Raw genomic sequence first — 18674 nt, 5'->3', positions numbered from 1 at the left:
AAAAAAAGATTTAAGCACCCAGGACAAAGGGTGGCATATCCCAAAGAATTGCCTTAATTGTTCATTAGAGCACAGCAAACTGTTCAGCCATAGCACTCACCTAGTAGATATTCAACATGTACATATCATAGTATCAGAAAAATAAATTCTGACCATTTAAACTTTTGTTGGCCATACATGTTCTTATAATATAAAATGCAATTTGCTGAAAAAGTCATTTGCCTAAGCCTTTCTGAAAATTAAAATCAACTCCTTTCCCTTGGATATGCTTGTAATTTCAAATTGCTATTCTTTGGTCCTTGTAATAGAAACAACATAGTGTCTAAAAGTCTCTCCAATTCCGGACAATAAATGCAACATGAGGCTGGATCTTACTAAATAAAACAAAGTTGACACTTGAAGTTTCTTTTTCCAAAGTTAATTTCTGGTTTTGAAGCCCAAAACACCTGACAAAAATAACATTTTATAATTAGCCAAGTCATTACTGATTTCAATTATTTACTCTCTACCTTAGCAGAAGCACCTTCCATTGACCCACTGCAAGTTTTAGGGCATTGCAAGACTCAGGGGTATATTTAGGTCTAGCATGAGATTCTTTCTGTTCATCCTGCCATCACCAATTTTGTAATTGATTGGTACCAGTCTCAACATTCTGCCTTTCTGATATAAATGCTAATCATAAATTTCTCACTATCTTCTTACTTGATGCAAATCTGGAAAGGACCCCAGAATCCAGTTGTCTGCAGTCTCAGGCAGGGGGGAGCAAGGGGGTTGAGGACTTTTCTTTTCCTTTTCTCCAATTTAGGAAATGAGAACGGTACGGTGTGCTGGCTCACACACATAGGTTAATGGTCTGACACCAAATACCTGAGAGTATTTTCGGCATGTCAGCTTTGGGAACTGAAAATTGAATAAGCAGCAATAATGAAGTTCTTTTGCACTCCCCTGATATCTCTTCTTGCCATCATGTATGATGACTTTCAAAAGTCAGTAGCTTTCTACTACTTCTGCTCAAAAAATAAAATGAAGCATTTACCCTCTGCCCACAACACTCCAAGGGGTGGGAGTGGACCGAATCCCACAAATAAACTATCACAGAAAACCAGCATTTCCACTTTATAAAATCCATCCGAAATAAAGCCATAGGATTACTGAACATAAAAAAGCTAATTTTCTGTCATTTTAGCAATAAGGTTAAAGCCTCCCATTAAGGGAAACCAAGGATTCAGAATACACACAGTGTTTGATAACTTAATTTTTTATGGACTCCACTATGCACAATATTTTTCATTGCCACATTTGCATTCTTTATTCTCTTTTGTATATCTGTTGACTCAAATCCCCTTAATTAACTGCTTTAACCTACGTTCTTTCACTTGCAACACATATTCCATTTATTTATTTATTGTCAATCACAATAAACAGGTTGAAATCTGTGTAGATGGATAAATGAAAATGGGAAAGCTCATTCTAATTTTAGATAAAAGAATTAACTCAGAAGTGGAAATAGAAATACTATTTTCATTTAGTGCATATATTTATTTATAATTTTTAAAAAACAGTATTTAGGGAGAGTGCAGAAAGGTGAAATCTCCAGTCTGTTCAGATAGTTACTCAGTGGCACTGGAATATGCTTTCATGTGACTCTTCAGAGGAAACAGTAACTAACATTTTGTTCATTTTCTTGCCTTAGAGTTTTCTGGTAAGATGAGACAATACAGCTGCCACCTTGACAGAAGAAAATTAAGTCTTTGCAACTCTGAACAACATCCTCTGCAGTAAAATACAGCTTCCCCACAACAAGAAGTACATGATACATATTTATTTGGCTGTTTAGGGTAAATTTTTAAAAATCAGCAAAAGCTTAGTAAAGAAAGATAACTAAATTCACTGAGACCAGAATGTTACTTCCAAAGACTAGGTAAAGGCAATAGCAGCACTTTCAGGTCTGCCTAAAAACAAATGCTCAGGAAAGGAGTGGTTTTCACCCAGCATTATATATGACTTACTATAACAGAATCACAAAAGGACTACAAGCTGCCATTCCTGATAGAATATGTAAGCATTTGTAGAGCAGTCTGGGTAAAAAGCAGCACAGGAAAATGGGTAAAGGATTTTGGTATGAGGGCCAGAAAACATTAATCTCCAACTAGAGGAAGAATGCTCATGTCAGCAGTACTCTGGTAGAACTTTCTCATGTGTGAATGGTTAGGGAGAAAGGAGGAAGGCAGCCAATTCTTCTTTCACTCTCCTAAGACTCAAGCACTCCCAACAGTTCATCTGGACTTTCTGATTGTTTGAAATATTTCATGACAAATGCTAACAAAGACAATGCAACCATCTTTTCTACAATGACTAAACAACAATAATCAGCACAGAAGTGGACAAATTTTATCAGGCTGCAGCAATTCTCACTTGTACTCACCAGCCTCAAAGGAAAACCTCACTCTGCAAAAATACCTAACAAATTGCTTGTGGATGCACTGCTACATCACTCTTCCAAAATTCCACCTGTTACTGTAAGACATAAAGTCACAATTTTGAAGTTTTATTATTTTAGTTTGCACTTTAAAATACAAAGGAAGTTTCACACTGATCTGTAAGTGGACATGATCTTCAGATGTATGAGAAGTGAGAAATGCTGCAGGGAGAAATTCTCCATACCTACATGCATTTCTCACCAAGGGTAGAGTGCAATAGGTAACAGAAGCATAAAGTTTTCATGATTCATCCAAAGAACTGAGATGGGAGCAACTCTGTTGCAGTCAGCTCTTCTACACATCTTGCAAACTATCAGCATGAATAATACTTCATTTGATGAGTGATGTTCTTTCTGTATGATTCAACAGATTAGATTGTTTTGTAATTCAACAGATTCATTTTAGAACTCTGTACCTCTTGGAACTTAGTGATTAAAGTGGCACTTTGCAAAAAGAAAAAAATGTTGATGATCTGAATAAAGTGATGAGTTATGCACTAAAAGTGGGTTCTGCCCCATTTTTGGCAAATTTCCTTGAAAATTATCAATGTGATGTGGCAATTACTTTTCATGAGTAGGGTCCTTATTCCTTATGATTCCATCTTCCACAGGTCAAATTTGGAACACTTCCTCCAATGATGCCTTCCTATTTCATGTAATTCATTTCAGCCTTTAGTCCCCAGCATTATTAATCTATTCTTTAATACCTCTCAATCATTTCTCCCTGCTCTGCTTCTACTGCAGCAATTGATGGTTTATTGAGCAATACAGTCTCCCCCATTTTTCCCATTTTATCTCCCCATTCATACTTTTCATAGTCAGGCATCATCAACATTCTTGTGCATTTAAGTATAAAGCACTGATCTCTGTAAACTGCTGTTCCTCTGATTATTAATCACAGTTAAAGCTGATTTAAGGTAACATTTCACCACAAACCCTGGATACATAAATTAACATTTGTTTTCATTCCTCCTATGTCTCGAAAAATAGTCCTAACATGATAGCTGTGTTTTCCAAGCTTTTTTTTTTTCCAATTTTGTATTACTGGCAGCATGTGTTACTTCAGAAGACTGAAAATTATAAAATAATTTCTCTTAGTAATACAGAATATTTAAAAAAATATTTTAAAAAACATATTTTGCTAAATTTGCATATCACACAGAATATGTGCATGAGTCCTGTGAAGTGCACCGAGTCAAACTGGGCATGTATTTGAACCTCTATGATGGTAATTGAGGATGAAAATACAATAGGATCCACAAGAGTTCACTGTTAAATAAAATTCAATGACAAGAGACATATGATGAAAAAAGACAGAGATTACTTTACAAACAGAAATACTGAAAAAAGAAGGCATAGGAAAAGTGGCAACAAGTTGAAGAAGTTCTTTCACATTTATCTGCAGAATAAGTTCTACCTTTAAAATAAATTTCAAAACAAATATTTCTTCCCTATTCCTAACAAAATTTAGATTTTGGCAATGGACAGGACACGCAAATAGAACACAAACCACAATATATCTTTAGTATATGTTCAAGATTTTAATTGCTTTTCCTGTTTTTTTTCAACATGCATGTTTTAAAAGTTACAGATAGATTTATTATTGGACTAGACAGCTTGCATGACAATGAGGTCCATTGGCTTTAAAAGCCTAGCTGATGGTGTTCTCTTTCCAGCACCACTTTGTGGGTTTCTTTTATTTTTAATGGACTTTATAAATTAAAAGGGAGATCAATCCTTGTCTTATTAGAGGCAAAAGTAGCTTAATTTTAATTCAATTTCAGGCTCAGCTTATTGCCTGAATTTTCAAAGCCTTTTAGTAACTTTAAAACATTACCAAGGCCTTCAAAAACACTCAGAAGCTAGATGTTTTAACATTCCTGAGTGCCGAGGTAGCATCCCAAAACTACTATTCATACAGCATCTTTTATGTCTGTTGCTGATCTAGATGAGTAACTCTTCAGCAGTACATCTCAAATTCCTCTCTGTTTTCACAGCTTTCAGATGTCTGATGTAAGTCAATTATCATTTTGAAAAGGCTGAACTTAAGCTTTTTTTATTTTTTTTAATTGACTAGTTACCATCTGAATACAGTTTGTAAAATCTTATGGCTGTCTATCCAGCTGAGTGAAAGGTTTTCTCCTTTTCCTCCACTGAGTCTACTTACATTATCACACAGGAGGCTCTTATTTTTGGTGCCTGTTGCATTACAGTCGCAGGGTTTGCAAACATCAACGGCTGAAAGATCTGCACCTGTTTGTCTGTAATGGAAATCCTTGCACAGCTCACAGTTCCTTCCTGCATGAAAGAAAGGTTATGCATTATGGCTTCCAATTCATTAAAATTAGCTATATAATTCAAAATTAAGGACTATTCCTTTGAGAGAATTCTATAATTTTCAGGACGTCCATTTTAATGCACCTTTCATCTCTACCTGCCAATTTAGTGATCCAGAGCATATGAAACAATGAACCTGTTACAAACTATGTTTTACTCCATTAAACTTCCATCTGTTATATAATACCACACTTATATAAAAGCTGTGCCATGCAAATGCCTATACATTTTTTTTGGAAAAATTGAACCTGAAACTTTTCTTTTTTTATCTTTACTAGATAAAGTCAAGAAAACTGAAGTAGAAGAGAATTTTAGAAGAAGTATTCAAATTTACTACCTACATTGAAAGAGATTTATTTAGTAAGCAAGAAACTGACATCAGAGCAAAATTTGACAACTGTTTTAGGTGTTGTCTGTTAAACTGGTCCAATAAGAATGTATTTTGGATTTAAACGCCCTAGCACATGTAATGGGCATAGCCTTGAAACCATATATTTTAATTATTTATTTGAATGTGTTTTGCACCAAAGTTTTTATACAAGATTGGGTTAAATTTTACAGTATTTTCCCATGGCTTAAGAGTTGATACCACTGTTGTTACTGTAATATCCGAATAGTTTAAAAAAACACATACATATATAAATTTTCATTGGACTGTCAGTCATTGAGCATTACTAATTTCAGCTGACACAAGGCTTAGTCAAAAAGGAACTGTAAAACAAACAGCCCATTCTCTTTGACTTACCAGCTGTGTTGTGCTGACAGTTATCACACACTCCGCCACCACCTCGGTGGTGCTCCTGAGGAAAAGGATCCATTGCTAAGTCATAGTGGCAGCTTTCTGCATGGCCATAACACTGACATGGTTTGCAATTATAGGCATGAACTTGGTCACCTGGACGAAAAGGCTTGTCATTGTACAATGGCAAACAGCGATCACACTGAAATAAATCAGAAATAAAAGAAAATTGTGCTTCTTAGACATCAATGTTTCTTCACCTCACAAGTTTACTATTATAGTCCCTAAGTTCATACTTTTTTCTATGTGTTTTCCCCTATTTAAATGTTAATAATATTGGGCTTAGACAAAAAGTGAGAAAGCACAATAACTCACTTTAAAAACAGAAGGTAGGCAGAAGAACAAAATTTTACAAATTTAGATACTCAACACAGGCTAATGTCCTGAGATTGTAGTTCACTTAACCTTAAAGATGCAAAATGGTGCTTGCTATGTTTATAGCACAGAAGACATTTGGATGCATTTTAAACAATGTCTCTCCTTGTAGTTTCTAACATTGTAATAACTGTAGTTTGTGCCACTACCATTTGACCTTGTGAATGAAACAAAGGAAACAAAATATATTGCAATCATAATTTCTGTCTTTCAGAAGTAATTTAAATGCTTCAAAATAGGTTGCTTCTGTAAAGTATTTGGGCAATTATTTTCTTTTTTGGGTAACTTCCTTCTTCATCTTGAGAAGCATGCTCATCTTTTTACATGGTTGTTACTCCAAGCATCATTATAATTATTTGTTATTTTTTAGTATGTCTATATCACCTATACACTGAAAACTAGGAAACTGTACTGAAGTTTCTAAACTGTTTCACTCACAGCTGGTGCTGGGAAAGCATCATCTGTGTGTAAAATATCTGAATTAAAAATCATAAGCTTAAGAGTCCAAGAATTGCAAACCACTCACAAATTATCACAAAATCCACTTGGGAGAGAAAATTACATCACAAGAAAATATCTACTGAAATTTGGTTTTAATTTACTAAATAAAAAGTAAGCAATAAGATGGCAATAATAACCGCACCTTTCTCTAATCAGTTAAAAACAAACCAAAAACACGCAATATTACCACAGCGAGAGAAAAAAGGAGTTTTCAGGATGAAAATTAGCAGGATTTCACTTGAGACCTTGAACTCTGGCCTTTGTTTATCAGAACAATCGTTGCCTAATTGTGATTATCTCACTTTAAGTGCACTAAGGGCAACATCTTGACCATAACTCGTCGAAAGTCACACAGCTCTAACTTATTCAATTCCCTCATTTAGATCCATGTCCCCTCTCTCTCCACATTGAGAAAATACAGCATTACACAACATTACACAGCACCCAACAACGTGAGACAAGAGGGTTCATTCAGGCATGGCACACCCTGGGAAGCACAACAAAGAAACAAGCTACCAGCCAAGCTATCCAGCTCACGCAGCTCCCTCCTCCCAGCATGTCTATGGAAATATGTCCTCCTTGAAAGAAAACAGCGCAGGAATAGCTACCAACCTGCCAGCCCTGAGTTTCCATTTGTGCATGGCCAGCCACACAGCAGCTGAAAGCATTCATCATCTCATTTCAGATTTAATCTTGGATCAGTTACTTATGCACACCTGTGCTTGCACCTATTGTTAAATGACACACAAGCACGAAGGAGTATGAGAGAAAAAGATGGCATCTGATTACATAGCAAGGAGCCTCTTTGAAACATACCTTGTTCTGTGACTTTTAAAACTTTGACAAAGCTTTTAAGAATCATACAATTACAAAATTTGGAAAAGACCTTTTAGATCATCAAGTTCAACTATTAACCCAACACTGCCAGGTTCACCACTAAACCAGGTCCCTGAAAGCCAGATCTACACACTTTCAAAGATTTCCAGGGACAGTGATTCTATCACTTTGCCTGAGCAGCCTGTTCCAATCTCTGGCAACCCTTTCACTGAAAAATTTTTTCCTAATATCCAATCTAAACCTTCTCTAGCCCAACTTGAGATTATTTCCTCTTGTTCTATCACTTGTTACCTGGGAGAAGAGATTGACTCCCCCCAACTACAATCTCCTTGGCGAAAAAGCAGTCATTCAGAAGTTGGCAATGAGTGTGAAATGTTTGTTTTTCTTGCAGTTGTCACGCCTGCCTGCAATAAATATGGGCACTGAATCCCCACGTCAGCCTGCTGTTTGTCACACCATTATTAGGCTAAGAAATGCATTTAAATTCCAGAACCCCAGAGCTGAACTTTCATGTTTGGTCGCACTACGATGTGCATGTTGTAACCTTCAGGTCTTCATTCACCAAATTTCAACTCTGTATTTGTCCAAAGCACAGTAGTTGAGAACTGCAAATCAAGAAATTTGGGGTTGGTTCTTAGCTACCACATGTAAAATGGATAGGTACATTTCCAAAAAGTCCATGGCAAGGTCTAGCAGTAGATTTACAAAGGATGTTAATGCTTAACAAAACCAACATTTCTCTCTAAGTGTAGCACCATGAAACATGCAGATGTTGTTATTCTTAGTTACATCTAGGCACTCCAGAAAACATCTTAAATATATGGTTTTCCCTATGGCCAATAACAAACATGTCTTCTTGATAGATAGAATCTGAACTTCTCACCATCTGCATATTTCTGCAAGTGAGAACTCTTCCTCATTGAGTATAATGTAGTTAATATTTACAGTTCCTCACATACTATTTATGATTAACTCCAACATCTAACATAATATAGATTGACGTTTAACTAAGGTTTACATAGATTCTTCTGTAACAATATAAAAAGTCTTATTTATTCAATTTTTGATAAATCAACAAATGCCGTATCCAGTTTTCAGACCTCAGATATTTAAAAGCATTATGGAAAACTCTGAAGACCTGAAGCCTGTACTGCATCCAGTCAATCTCTCAGTTCCATTCATATCCGCTCAAGCATTTATCAGAGTGGCTTTATATATTGAAAATTTTCTTTTCTATTATGATTTCTATAATTATTCTTGTATATTTTGCCATTACCTTTCTCTATTAAGTTCTATACGATTGATTTAAAAGAGGCTCTCAGGCTGCAGTGTAAGGCTAACTTTGCTTGACTGTCTTATTCTTTCATGGGCTGTTTCCAGCTCATTATGTGACAGCCTGGAAAGCTTTGGAACACACTTTTACTTGAGTCTAAAAATTAATCTTTGCATACAAATGTTACCAAAATCTGGACTCCACTCTCAGGCCCTCAGGTTCCATTTGTAAAAGGCAGAGATATCACCCAAAGTTGGACCCAAGGCATTTAGAGAACAATTTGTAAATGAAGAAGCTGAACATATTTTTCATAAAATGAGAGACAAGCTTTGTGAGGAATAATTTCTTCTTTTTTCATAATCTGGCCCCTCAATATCTGCAAATCATTCTTAAGCAACCCCTTCTTCCCATCATCTCAGATTTCAAAACAATACATTTCATCATCATTCTTCACCAAAATGGAACTCAGGAAAAAAAAATTCCATTTAGTGTGTCAGATTTCATAACATAGTCATGCAAATACCTAAACTAAGATTTCTATTTGTAATAGTTATGCAGATTTTTCATTTCTGGTACTGCTTTGCTGCACAACAGCTAGCCAGATGTATATGCCAGACAAATTCAAGACAGTAATTTTAGCTGTATTAAGTGTAAATCTGACAAAGACATATTCTGCCTTATGCAAAAAGCTTTTCAAGGACCTTTGATTTCTAGTACAAAACACTGGAAAAACCAACCCTAAAGCCAAAAACATTCATATAGCCCTTCAGTTGTGGTGACTTACTCACTGCTAGCACAGAACTGAAGTCAAAATGAGACTGCTTGCTGAGAGTGCTATTTCTTCTAAAAAATATTTTCTTTTTCTCTACCAAAAAAGTTATACTTGGAAACTTGCTTCATCAAATACTTGCTTAAATCAAAAAAAATATATATATAAATAAATAAATTTATTATTACAGTTCCTAATTCACTGGGGTGGGAGCCAATGAAACAGGTATAAATCCATAAGACAGAGCTTTATCATTGTCAATGATAGTCAAAAATCAGGATGGATTTTGATTTGCTTTTAAGGGTTAGCCTTACTGAAAAAAAAATCTTTAAGCTGCTTGGATTCCATGTAAATCTTTGATAAAATTCAAAGTAGTGATATACTTCTAAATACTAATTCTATTTTATTACTACTGATACTTTATTTCATATTTAATAGATACTGACATGGTTATTAAAGAATGAGAAAAACAATTAAACAACACCCTTATTGTACTCTGAATTAATACAGTTAATTCAAGCACTTCAATTATTGTTACAATGCATATATGCCAAATCAAAGATGTGACACTCAGTGGGGCAACCCATTAACATTGACAGGAAATATCTGATAAGGCAGATACATCATTAAAATGTATTTGGTTTGTTTTCACAAGGTAGCATAAGTCTTGCAAGAGTGCTTGGTGAACTTCCAGATCTTATTAAATATTTATAATTAATCCTCACAAAGTAACATTTCACAATGTGTGTTCTAATTAAAGGGACAGTGTCAGCTTGATTTTTTTTTCTAATTTGATCCATCTAAAAACTTGAAATTTCTGTTCAACTCCCATTTAGACTGTAGATCCTACACTTCTGCATAAGAAGTGAGAAAACTTAGATCCCCTATGAAATTTTACAAAGATCTTTCACACATTAATGAGCACTGTATCAAATGCTCTGAGGTTATCTCTCCTCACTCTGTTCCAGGAAGCACAGACCAAGCTTGGGGTTTTTTTTGATGTGTGATTAGTCTCTCCTTTGCTACTGCTGTTGCTATTCCACATAACCCCTTCTTAATTTTTAGAAAGGCTATTTCCAAAAGGCATAAATGTAGCAAGGAATACAACATGTACTCACAATGGAAATCTAATACTCAGTGAGATTGAGGGATTCATTCCTTTCATGTAGCTCATTCTTTCTTAACCTCAACTTATTTTCCTTTTTTTTTTTTTTTCTTTTGAGATAAATGATTAATCTAGGGAATCTTTTCTTTGAGCAAGTTTGTTTTTTGTTTTTTTTTTTACTCATACATCATGGTTTCTGCTTTTGTTAAGTTGTATGTGCACAGCTTCCAAGAAATCCAAAGGCTGCATGAAATAAGTGAAAAGTGGTACCATTGAGCTTTCCTCTACATATTTATCTAGATTTCCATGACTTAGAGTAATCAGTCCCATCTTGGCTCTTCCATGGCCAAGAATTTTAGAATCATAAATGAAAATTAAAATTTTTCATTCATGATGTTTTGGATCGCATTATGGACTACTTGAAATGTTTCCTCTCAAAGTAAAGTAAATTGGAAGCCAAACCCCAGGACTTTGCCTACTGCACTCCACCTATGGAATGAGTCTGGAGTCCACAGAAGCAGACTAAAACTACCATGGAGTAGTACCTTCACCCTGCAGGACTCTTGCTAGTTATTACAGCAGGCAGAGACAATCTTTATTAGATGCTCACACTCTAATTGCAGGTTTGCATCTAAAGTTTGAAAGTGGCATAATCACTAACAAGAAATCAAATCCTTAAACACAACACTCCTGATGGGCTGTGGTGAAACGGCTTTTGGTGAGGGTGGTGAGTGGAATACATCTATTTCCTTAGTTGATACAAATCTGCTACAGAAAGTTTCCCTCTGAAAGACAGGCCTATGCTAAAACACATATACACACTCCTTCCCAGGACTGAAATCCCTGTGTTGAGGCTGTTCATGGGTGGCATAGACAGGCAAAGGTGAGACTCACATTATTTCTTTCTGTATGGCTTTCCTTGACGCATAGACACCTGTATGGTTTCATAGCTGTGTCACAATCATCAGCATGGCCATGGCAATTACACCTGAAAGAACAACAGGTGCTGTCAAAAGTTAAAACATGAAAATACATCTGTGCAAAAATATGTTACACAGTCACAAAGTCAATTTTGTGCATTACACAGACTGGTTCTTTATTAAGAAGAAATAAATGTCACCAAAGAGAATGTTCTTAGGTGTAGTAAACTAAAAAATACTACTTCACTCAATATATCTTTAAGCACCAACAATTGTTTTTCAAGAAAATGAAAACCAGCATGTAGTAGAGCTACGCTTGTCTTATACAATATGCTATGAAAACTGTGTTTCAGTATGTAACATTAACATGTAAAATTTTATTAAATAAGTTACAATTATCAATGCTAAAACTTCTAGTGCAGCTGTAGTGTTTCAAGAAATCGTAACCACCTTAGGAATAATTTTGAAGTTTAATCCATTTTATCTCCTTTAAAATGTCCATTTCATACTAAAATAAAATCTGTATAGAGTTAATTAATAGTCAATAGCCATATGACTCTACCTGAAGGGTTGCTCTTCTGAAGGCATGGCATAGCTTTGCAAATTACAGCTGAAATTATTTTACGGTTACATCATCACCAAGATAAAGCTGCTTTATTAAATGTATTGTCATAATACATCTAAATCAATAATCAAAACATATTAATAAGATAGAAAATTTTAAAGTAAACATGACTTCTAACAGGGTGCTTTCTCTCAAAATAAGAACTACTAAAATAATTTCAGGAATAAAAATACTTACAAATCTGCACCATATGCTTCTTGGAAACTACTTCATTGCAAAATTTGCATATTATTTACAGGGCATAATTAGTCCTTTCACAAGACACCACACTTATCATATACAATAAAGTTGTCAGTCACAGATAATACAACAGTTTTACTGACAGCTACCCAATTTTGAAAGGAAAACTCCAACTAAAACAAAGAATGAGCTCTGCCTTGACTGTTAAAATTGCCATGTCTGAGAATCTATAGCTTGGAAGAGTTACTGAAATAAAGCACAAGTCATTGTTCCAGTCATAAGCCTTTCCTTAGAGACACTGGTAATTCCAAGGAAAGGATTGCTTTTGACAGATTTGTGTAATAAGTATAATTAATTGCAAAATAAAATATGAGCAAACAGTTTTACAAAACAGTACACCAATCATTTCCAGCTTGATACGCTGCTTCAGATCAAATTCCGTTCTCAAACATACACGTAAAAGCAAAACAAGTTGATCAAATTTTAGGCAGGTCCTTATACGCTGTGCAGAGCTGTAACAGTCAGAGACAGTGCTGGATCTAGGAAGAGTCATGTAACACTTACCTTCCACTGACTGTAACTTCATTAACTCCATAGTACCTATGCCTAAAATTTACCCAAGGTTCATTAGTGTGATACTGGCCACGGAGATGAATCCTCACTTGTGTAGCTTTTACAAATTCTTGAAGAGATGGAGTATTATAAAAATCATTGTAACCAGGTCGGTGATTTGGTTCCGGGGTAAGAACACTGAAAGTCAAATTACCACGAGAATATGGTGTAAAGCTGTTTAAATAGAGAGGAAAACAAATTAAACTCAAAATATTACATATTTTACAGATTCTAGCTCCTAACATTGTTTCTGAGAGAGGGTCTCAACTGTAAATGGTGGTTTTGTGCTTTCTGGGTAAAAGTTTTTCTGTCAGTGGATTCCCAGTCACCAGAATTCAAGAAGGGGAAAAGAAATGTCCACTATATGATTGTTTTGCCCTAAACTACCATGCTCTTCTCAAAACCCAAAGTTCCCAATTAAAAGTAAAACCTTTAGCAGGTAACTTCAAAATATGACTAAATTGTGACTGATACAGTGTCATCTGCACACATTTTCAAAAAGTTTAACACACTGTCCTTGAGAAACCCAAACTAGGCTTAAGTCACATAAGGAAATCATTCAGATGACTAATAAAATAATTAATAGGCTTACATTGTTAGTAATATACCTGCTAAACAAATATAAAATCCATACAGAAACCATTGCTGTATTTTGAATTCCAGAGTCACAGGACCATATCATCTGCTCATCTGAGTTTGCAGAGTTGGAAACACATGCCACTTTCCAGCAAGTGAAGTGCAAGATAATTTAATGGAAAGCAGTAAGATTGAGAGTAAAACTACATATTTAAGCCCAGGAAGGGGAAGGACAGTCCTGAGAATTCAAATAAAACTGAGTAACAAGTAGATATAAACTGCACATTTCCACAGCTTGGTATGAATCGTGTCACATTGGTCTATGTACTAGGCAGAGTTTAGCCTCTGGAAGAGAAAAGAACGTCTGCTCATTTGCACACCTACATGGGATCATTAAAAATAGGTATGCCACGTTATCACCTGGCACCTGACATGCAACATTCAAAAAATGTCACTTCAAAATACGTCAGTTTTTTAAAGACAAGATTTCTAGTTAGGCTAGGTCTGCTGAGTCAAGCTCTTCTGTCTTCATGAAGGATCTCTGAATTTCCTGTGCTCCTAATCCAGGTCAGTGCTTCCCAAAAATCACAGTGGAATATATCTGTTTCTCTGGGTGATTATGTGTTCTCTTTCCCTCCACAGAAAACTAAATAAATATTTCTTCTATGGCATATAGAACAGTAATGGAAATGTTTAGACAGATAAAAATGGCAGATAAACAACACCATGTTGGTATGGAAGCATCAGAAGGAACAGCAGAAAGACTGTAAGGCTGATGGCAACTAGATAAGTAGGTCATCAAGATTTTAGGGCAGCTATGTGCAGTTTCTCAGGAAACCAGGAAAACAAAGGAGATTCTAAAATGAGGGTCAGACTAAGCAAAAATTCAAGCCTCTGATAAGGGGATAAAGGACAGTGAGCAACTCCTAACTTACACAGGTGGTACAGGATGGAGAAACAAAAACCTTAATCCCTTTCATTCCCTAAAGGACACAAAAAAGAGTCCATTTAGTACTAGCATATGATCACCAAAATGAAAGCCATCAAGTTATGGTAAGGATTTTAAACCCAAGGTCATTCTCTTCCATGTAAACCCAGGGAGCCCTGGATAGGCCACCAGGACACTGATGTCTAAATCCTGGAAAGACAATCTGGACATATCTTGGCAGTTACAAGTTTGTGGGTATGAGAGAAAGAAAGAGAAACAAGTTTTGTTTTACAATAAAATCCTCCAGGGAACACTGTTACACTGCTGACATAAATTTGGAGCTTGGTTTCAACAGTAACTCTTCTTTGAGCACACAGAATATTCACCAATGCATATCTTATCATTTAAAGCTTTCTGTACATCAGCTGTACCCAAAAATTAGTCATTCATATCACTTCCTATCACTATTTACATTTTAATTGAAGGGGAGAAACTGCTTAGAAAACATTTATGGAAACAGTCCATATTTAGCTCCTCAGTTCTTTTTTAAAAATATACAAATACATATTTTTGGGCTGAAAGTGGTGTTGCACCTCACTTGGGTTATTTATCCAAAAACATTTGTCTTGAGATATTTCTCTTCTCCTCTACCCCCTGCTTCAAAGATCAGCAATAAAGCTCAGTTTCCTTTGCTGAAAAGTGGTGTAACTCAAATGACCTTATGCTCCTCTCCTCAGAATTCTGAACTCCTGGAGAACAAAGATGCTGACACTTGAAAAGTCTTAGAAAGGTAGCAAAACTGGGGGGGAATAAAAAAGCACAGTGCCTACAGCACCTGGTAATGTATTTTCTCACTGATTTCCAGCCAAGTACTAAACAAGCCTAATACTGACTGGCATCTGAACTCAGGCAAGAGATAATGGAGTTGAATATAGGTAGTGGTATAAGTTCATCTATATATGTGTGTGCGTACATACACGCGTGTGTGTGTGTGTGTAATATGGTAACATATTAACTGTTACATACGTTATACAGTATATATATATGAATTGTATATTTTATATATTACATAGTTTTAAATTTTCACATGTTAATTGACAGTAAAAGGGCTTGCAACATATTTCTAAATGGTAATAATCCTTCTTGCCCCAATTCCAATAGTTTTCCAAGCTTCTTGCTTGGAAAGACGAGAAAGCTTCATGATACCATTTTCAACCCATTTCTTACATGTGCTGCACAACACTAGCAGGGTTGAATGACTGGCTTTTGTACTTCAGTCTGGCCTCTTTCCTAAGCTTCAGAAAAAGCTGCCCTCCCAGAGATCAGAAGGTAGACTTTCACATTCACTAGAGTTTAGAACAGTGTTATATCAGTACCTTCCTCCACTGATCCTCCCAGTGTTCTGCAATTCTACTGACAACAGCCATCAAAACACTAACACGTAACATTTTGAAACTCTACCTCAAAAATAACAGAGGAATCTATTAACTCACACTCATAAATGATTAAATCTGATAAAAATGACAGAAGACTCTGGTAATCTTGAGTTGAAAGGTCATGTTTAGGATCTTTTATATATTCAGCAGTCCATAACAAATGAGCGAACCAAATTACAAGATTCTATCTCATTGGAACATAGCAATGAATTGTGTCAGGATGGTACCTGGTCAAAGCATCTGTACTATGCAGATAATATCCACTCATACCTATGCAACTGGAGACAGTTGACAGAGTCTGGTTTTTCCAGAGATCCATTGTTCTCCATTTCAAAAACACTGCAATTCCTAGCAAAATATTGCCAGTCTTCCCATTCTAGATCATCTCTTTTTCTCCTTTCAATTTTTATTGCTTCAGGGAGTGGGCTAAAAAACTGCAGTATAATATAGAATACCTACAAGAAGATAACAAATTTATTAACTGATATTAATGGCTAAGTTGTAAAACAATGAGAATTTAAACCTTTTTTTACTGTAACTACACAGTCTGCTTTACCACTCACAGGCAGAAGCAGCCATATTTCACCCCACATATTCCCAATTAAAGCCAAAGAGAATCTTTTTTGTTGAACAAGCTCTTTGATCTCTCAGATGCTATCACACAACTACTGAACTATTGCATCAGAACTTCACTTTTCCTCAAAGATTGCTTGAAAATGCACTGCAAAGTCAGGTTCTAGATTTGTTACAGCAATGTTTTTTTGGTGAAAATGAAAGTTGTAATTTTGTTTATGTTGCCAAATATTTGATGAGTTGTTTTCTGATAGCAGGGGGATTTTTTAATTCTCCATAATGTTAGCTCAAAATCTCATCAAATAACTGTTGTTTCAAAGAGCACTTCCCTCAGCATACTGCCTAAGCAGAAGTGTGGGTATCAATTAAGCAAAATCCAAAATTTCACATACATTTGAAAACACTTTTAACTAAAAAACTAATATTTACATATGTAGCCAAAGCCTGCCATCACATTCTTTCCCCATTCATCATTAATTAAAAAAAAAAAAATAATAGGCCAGCAAGCATAAACAGAAGTTTTATTAATTCCCTATTGGGAATGCAGCCCCACTTCTGATATGTCCCTCTTTTCAAGACATCCTGACATTCTTCAACAGAGTGGAGGGTTAGGAGCAATATGGTCTCTTCAATACCTATGCCTGCTTGTCATTTTCTCCTTTCATATTCCTTAGGAGGCTAATCTATCACCTCCAGAACATCTACAAACAAAAACACCCTCTAATATGTCAATGTGCTTTTGATACATTAAATTTCATTTGCTGGCAGTCAGTTTTCTGCCAGTAGGTACAAAACAGGCACCTTAAGTTTTAATATAAATTAAAATTACAGTTGAAATTTATGAAAGTGGAGTTAAAAGACAACAATCAGTGCTGTAATTCTCTGGGGAATGGTTTTTCCCCCCAAGACCCCTAATGCCTGTAACCATATGGTTTGACCTTTCCTTCCTTTCTTGACCTAATTGGCTGAGTGCCAGCCATCCTCCCAGAGTGGGAGACTAAATAAGACTCCTGTACTTCCTTGTTCTCTCTCTTGCCCCTGGAACCCTTTGAGAATAAACGCCTTGGAATAATTTTGGGGTAAGAGCCTCTTTTGGAATCCTTTGTCCTGTCCCCCTGAGATATCCCTCCAAAGCCCCTCAAGAGCTGGGGGGGGGGGGGGGGGGGGGGGGCTACAGGGGAATATTTTCAAATCAGTTTCTAAATATTGGTGCCTTCACACAGGATATCTATTCTTGCATATCTACTCTAGATTACTGCTTGTTAAAACAGGCACATCAAAAGAGAATGTCAAGGACCATAAGGCACTCTGTTGCCTTTTGCACTGTTATTTGCCAGTAAATGAAACTTTCTTCCAGGTCCTCTAAGGATAACATTTTAAAGCATAAGGTTTGAATATCCTCAAAATTGCAATGCAATATCTACAAAAATCTGGTTTTAGTTTTGTTTTAATAAGTGGCAAACGGCATCTTCCCATTACCTGATACTGTCCGTTTTGTAAATCTATTGTGATTGAAACACCACGATCCAGACCTGCAGTATTAGCAAACACAGATGAAATCCAGGTGGTCCCAATGTCATTATCATTGATGTAGTAGAGAGGATAGCCTTCTGCATCCAGCCTCAGCACCCTGTCATTAGTGGTATCATCTGCACCATTAGGGATGCAGTACCTCTGTATCAAAGGGTGTACTCGGGGATGACTTCCAGGACAGCGGCACTCAGACTGGGTATGAAGATGAGGGAATTTTCCAGAGAATACCTCCAAAATGTCTCTGTCATAGCATAGAGAATAGTAATTACATACATGACAAAAAGAACAAATGTCACTTTGTGCATCTAGGCTCATAGATTAAACAAAATTCAGTTTAGATTATAGTAGAAGCCCTAAACTCCTGACTTAAGCTCATAAAAATCGGGCACTCAGCTAGGAGTGAAGCCTCCCCTGATGGTTTCTACATTATCCATGGTAGCAATAGGCATCTTCAGAAAATATCCATGAAGAAGCACTCTGTAGCTCCTTTCATTGCTCCACATACATGGAGTTCTTCAGACACAGGGCACCAAGGGAAATGAGTTCTTTGTGGGATGTCTAAAGTTAGATAGGATGAAACCCGTCAGAAATATGAGGAGAAAAACATTTTATTGCAGTATCATGTCTGACTCCAATCAGCAGTCTGGACCCTGTTCTTACACAGTGTTAATATACTGCCTGTAACCACAGTAAAGTTCAATGTTTGCACTCAAATCCTCCCAAAAGACCAGCTTGAACAATATCATATTGTACCTTAGGAAACCTGGATAGAAACATTTTCACTTTTAATTAATTTTAAGAAAAATGTCCATTTTT

At 35.9% G+C, this 18674-nt stretch overlaps 1 protein-coding gene across 1 annotated transcript in view; it reads right to left on the bottom strand.

The window, feature by feature from the left end:
* Nucleotides 1–18674, bottom strand: part of USH2A (usherin) — a 380780-nt gene that overhangs the window by 322515 nt on the left and 39591 nt on the right. The window contains exons 6-11 of the mRNA XM_066178272.1: nt 17805–18099; nt 16023–16207; nt 12765–12986; nt 11370–11463; nt 5562–5757; nt 4647–4777 (exon numbers count right to left, since the gene is read on the bottom strand). Of these exons, the coding sequence (XP_066034369.1) occupies nt 4647–4777; nt 5562–5757; nt 11370–11463; nt 12765–12986; nt 16023–16207; nt 17805–18099 (1123 nt within the window). The remainder of the gene's footprint in view (nt 1–4646; nt 4778–5561; nt 5758–11369; nt 11464–12764; nt 12987–16022; nt 16208–17804; nt 18100–18674) is intronic.

The sequence above is a fragment of the Chamaea fasciata genome, unplaced genomic scaffold, assembly GCF_029207755.1.
Source record: "Chamaea fasciata isolate MVZ Bird 193981 ecotype frontalis unplaced genomic scaffold, bChaFas1.0.hap1 SCAF_3, whole genome shotgun sequence".
Taxonomy (NCBI): domain Eukaryota; kingdom Metazoa; phylum Chordata; class Aves; order Passeriformes; family Sylviidae; genus Chamaea; species Chamaea fasciata.
This window is presented reverse-complemented; position numbering and strand designations above follow the sequence as displayed.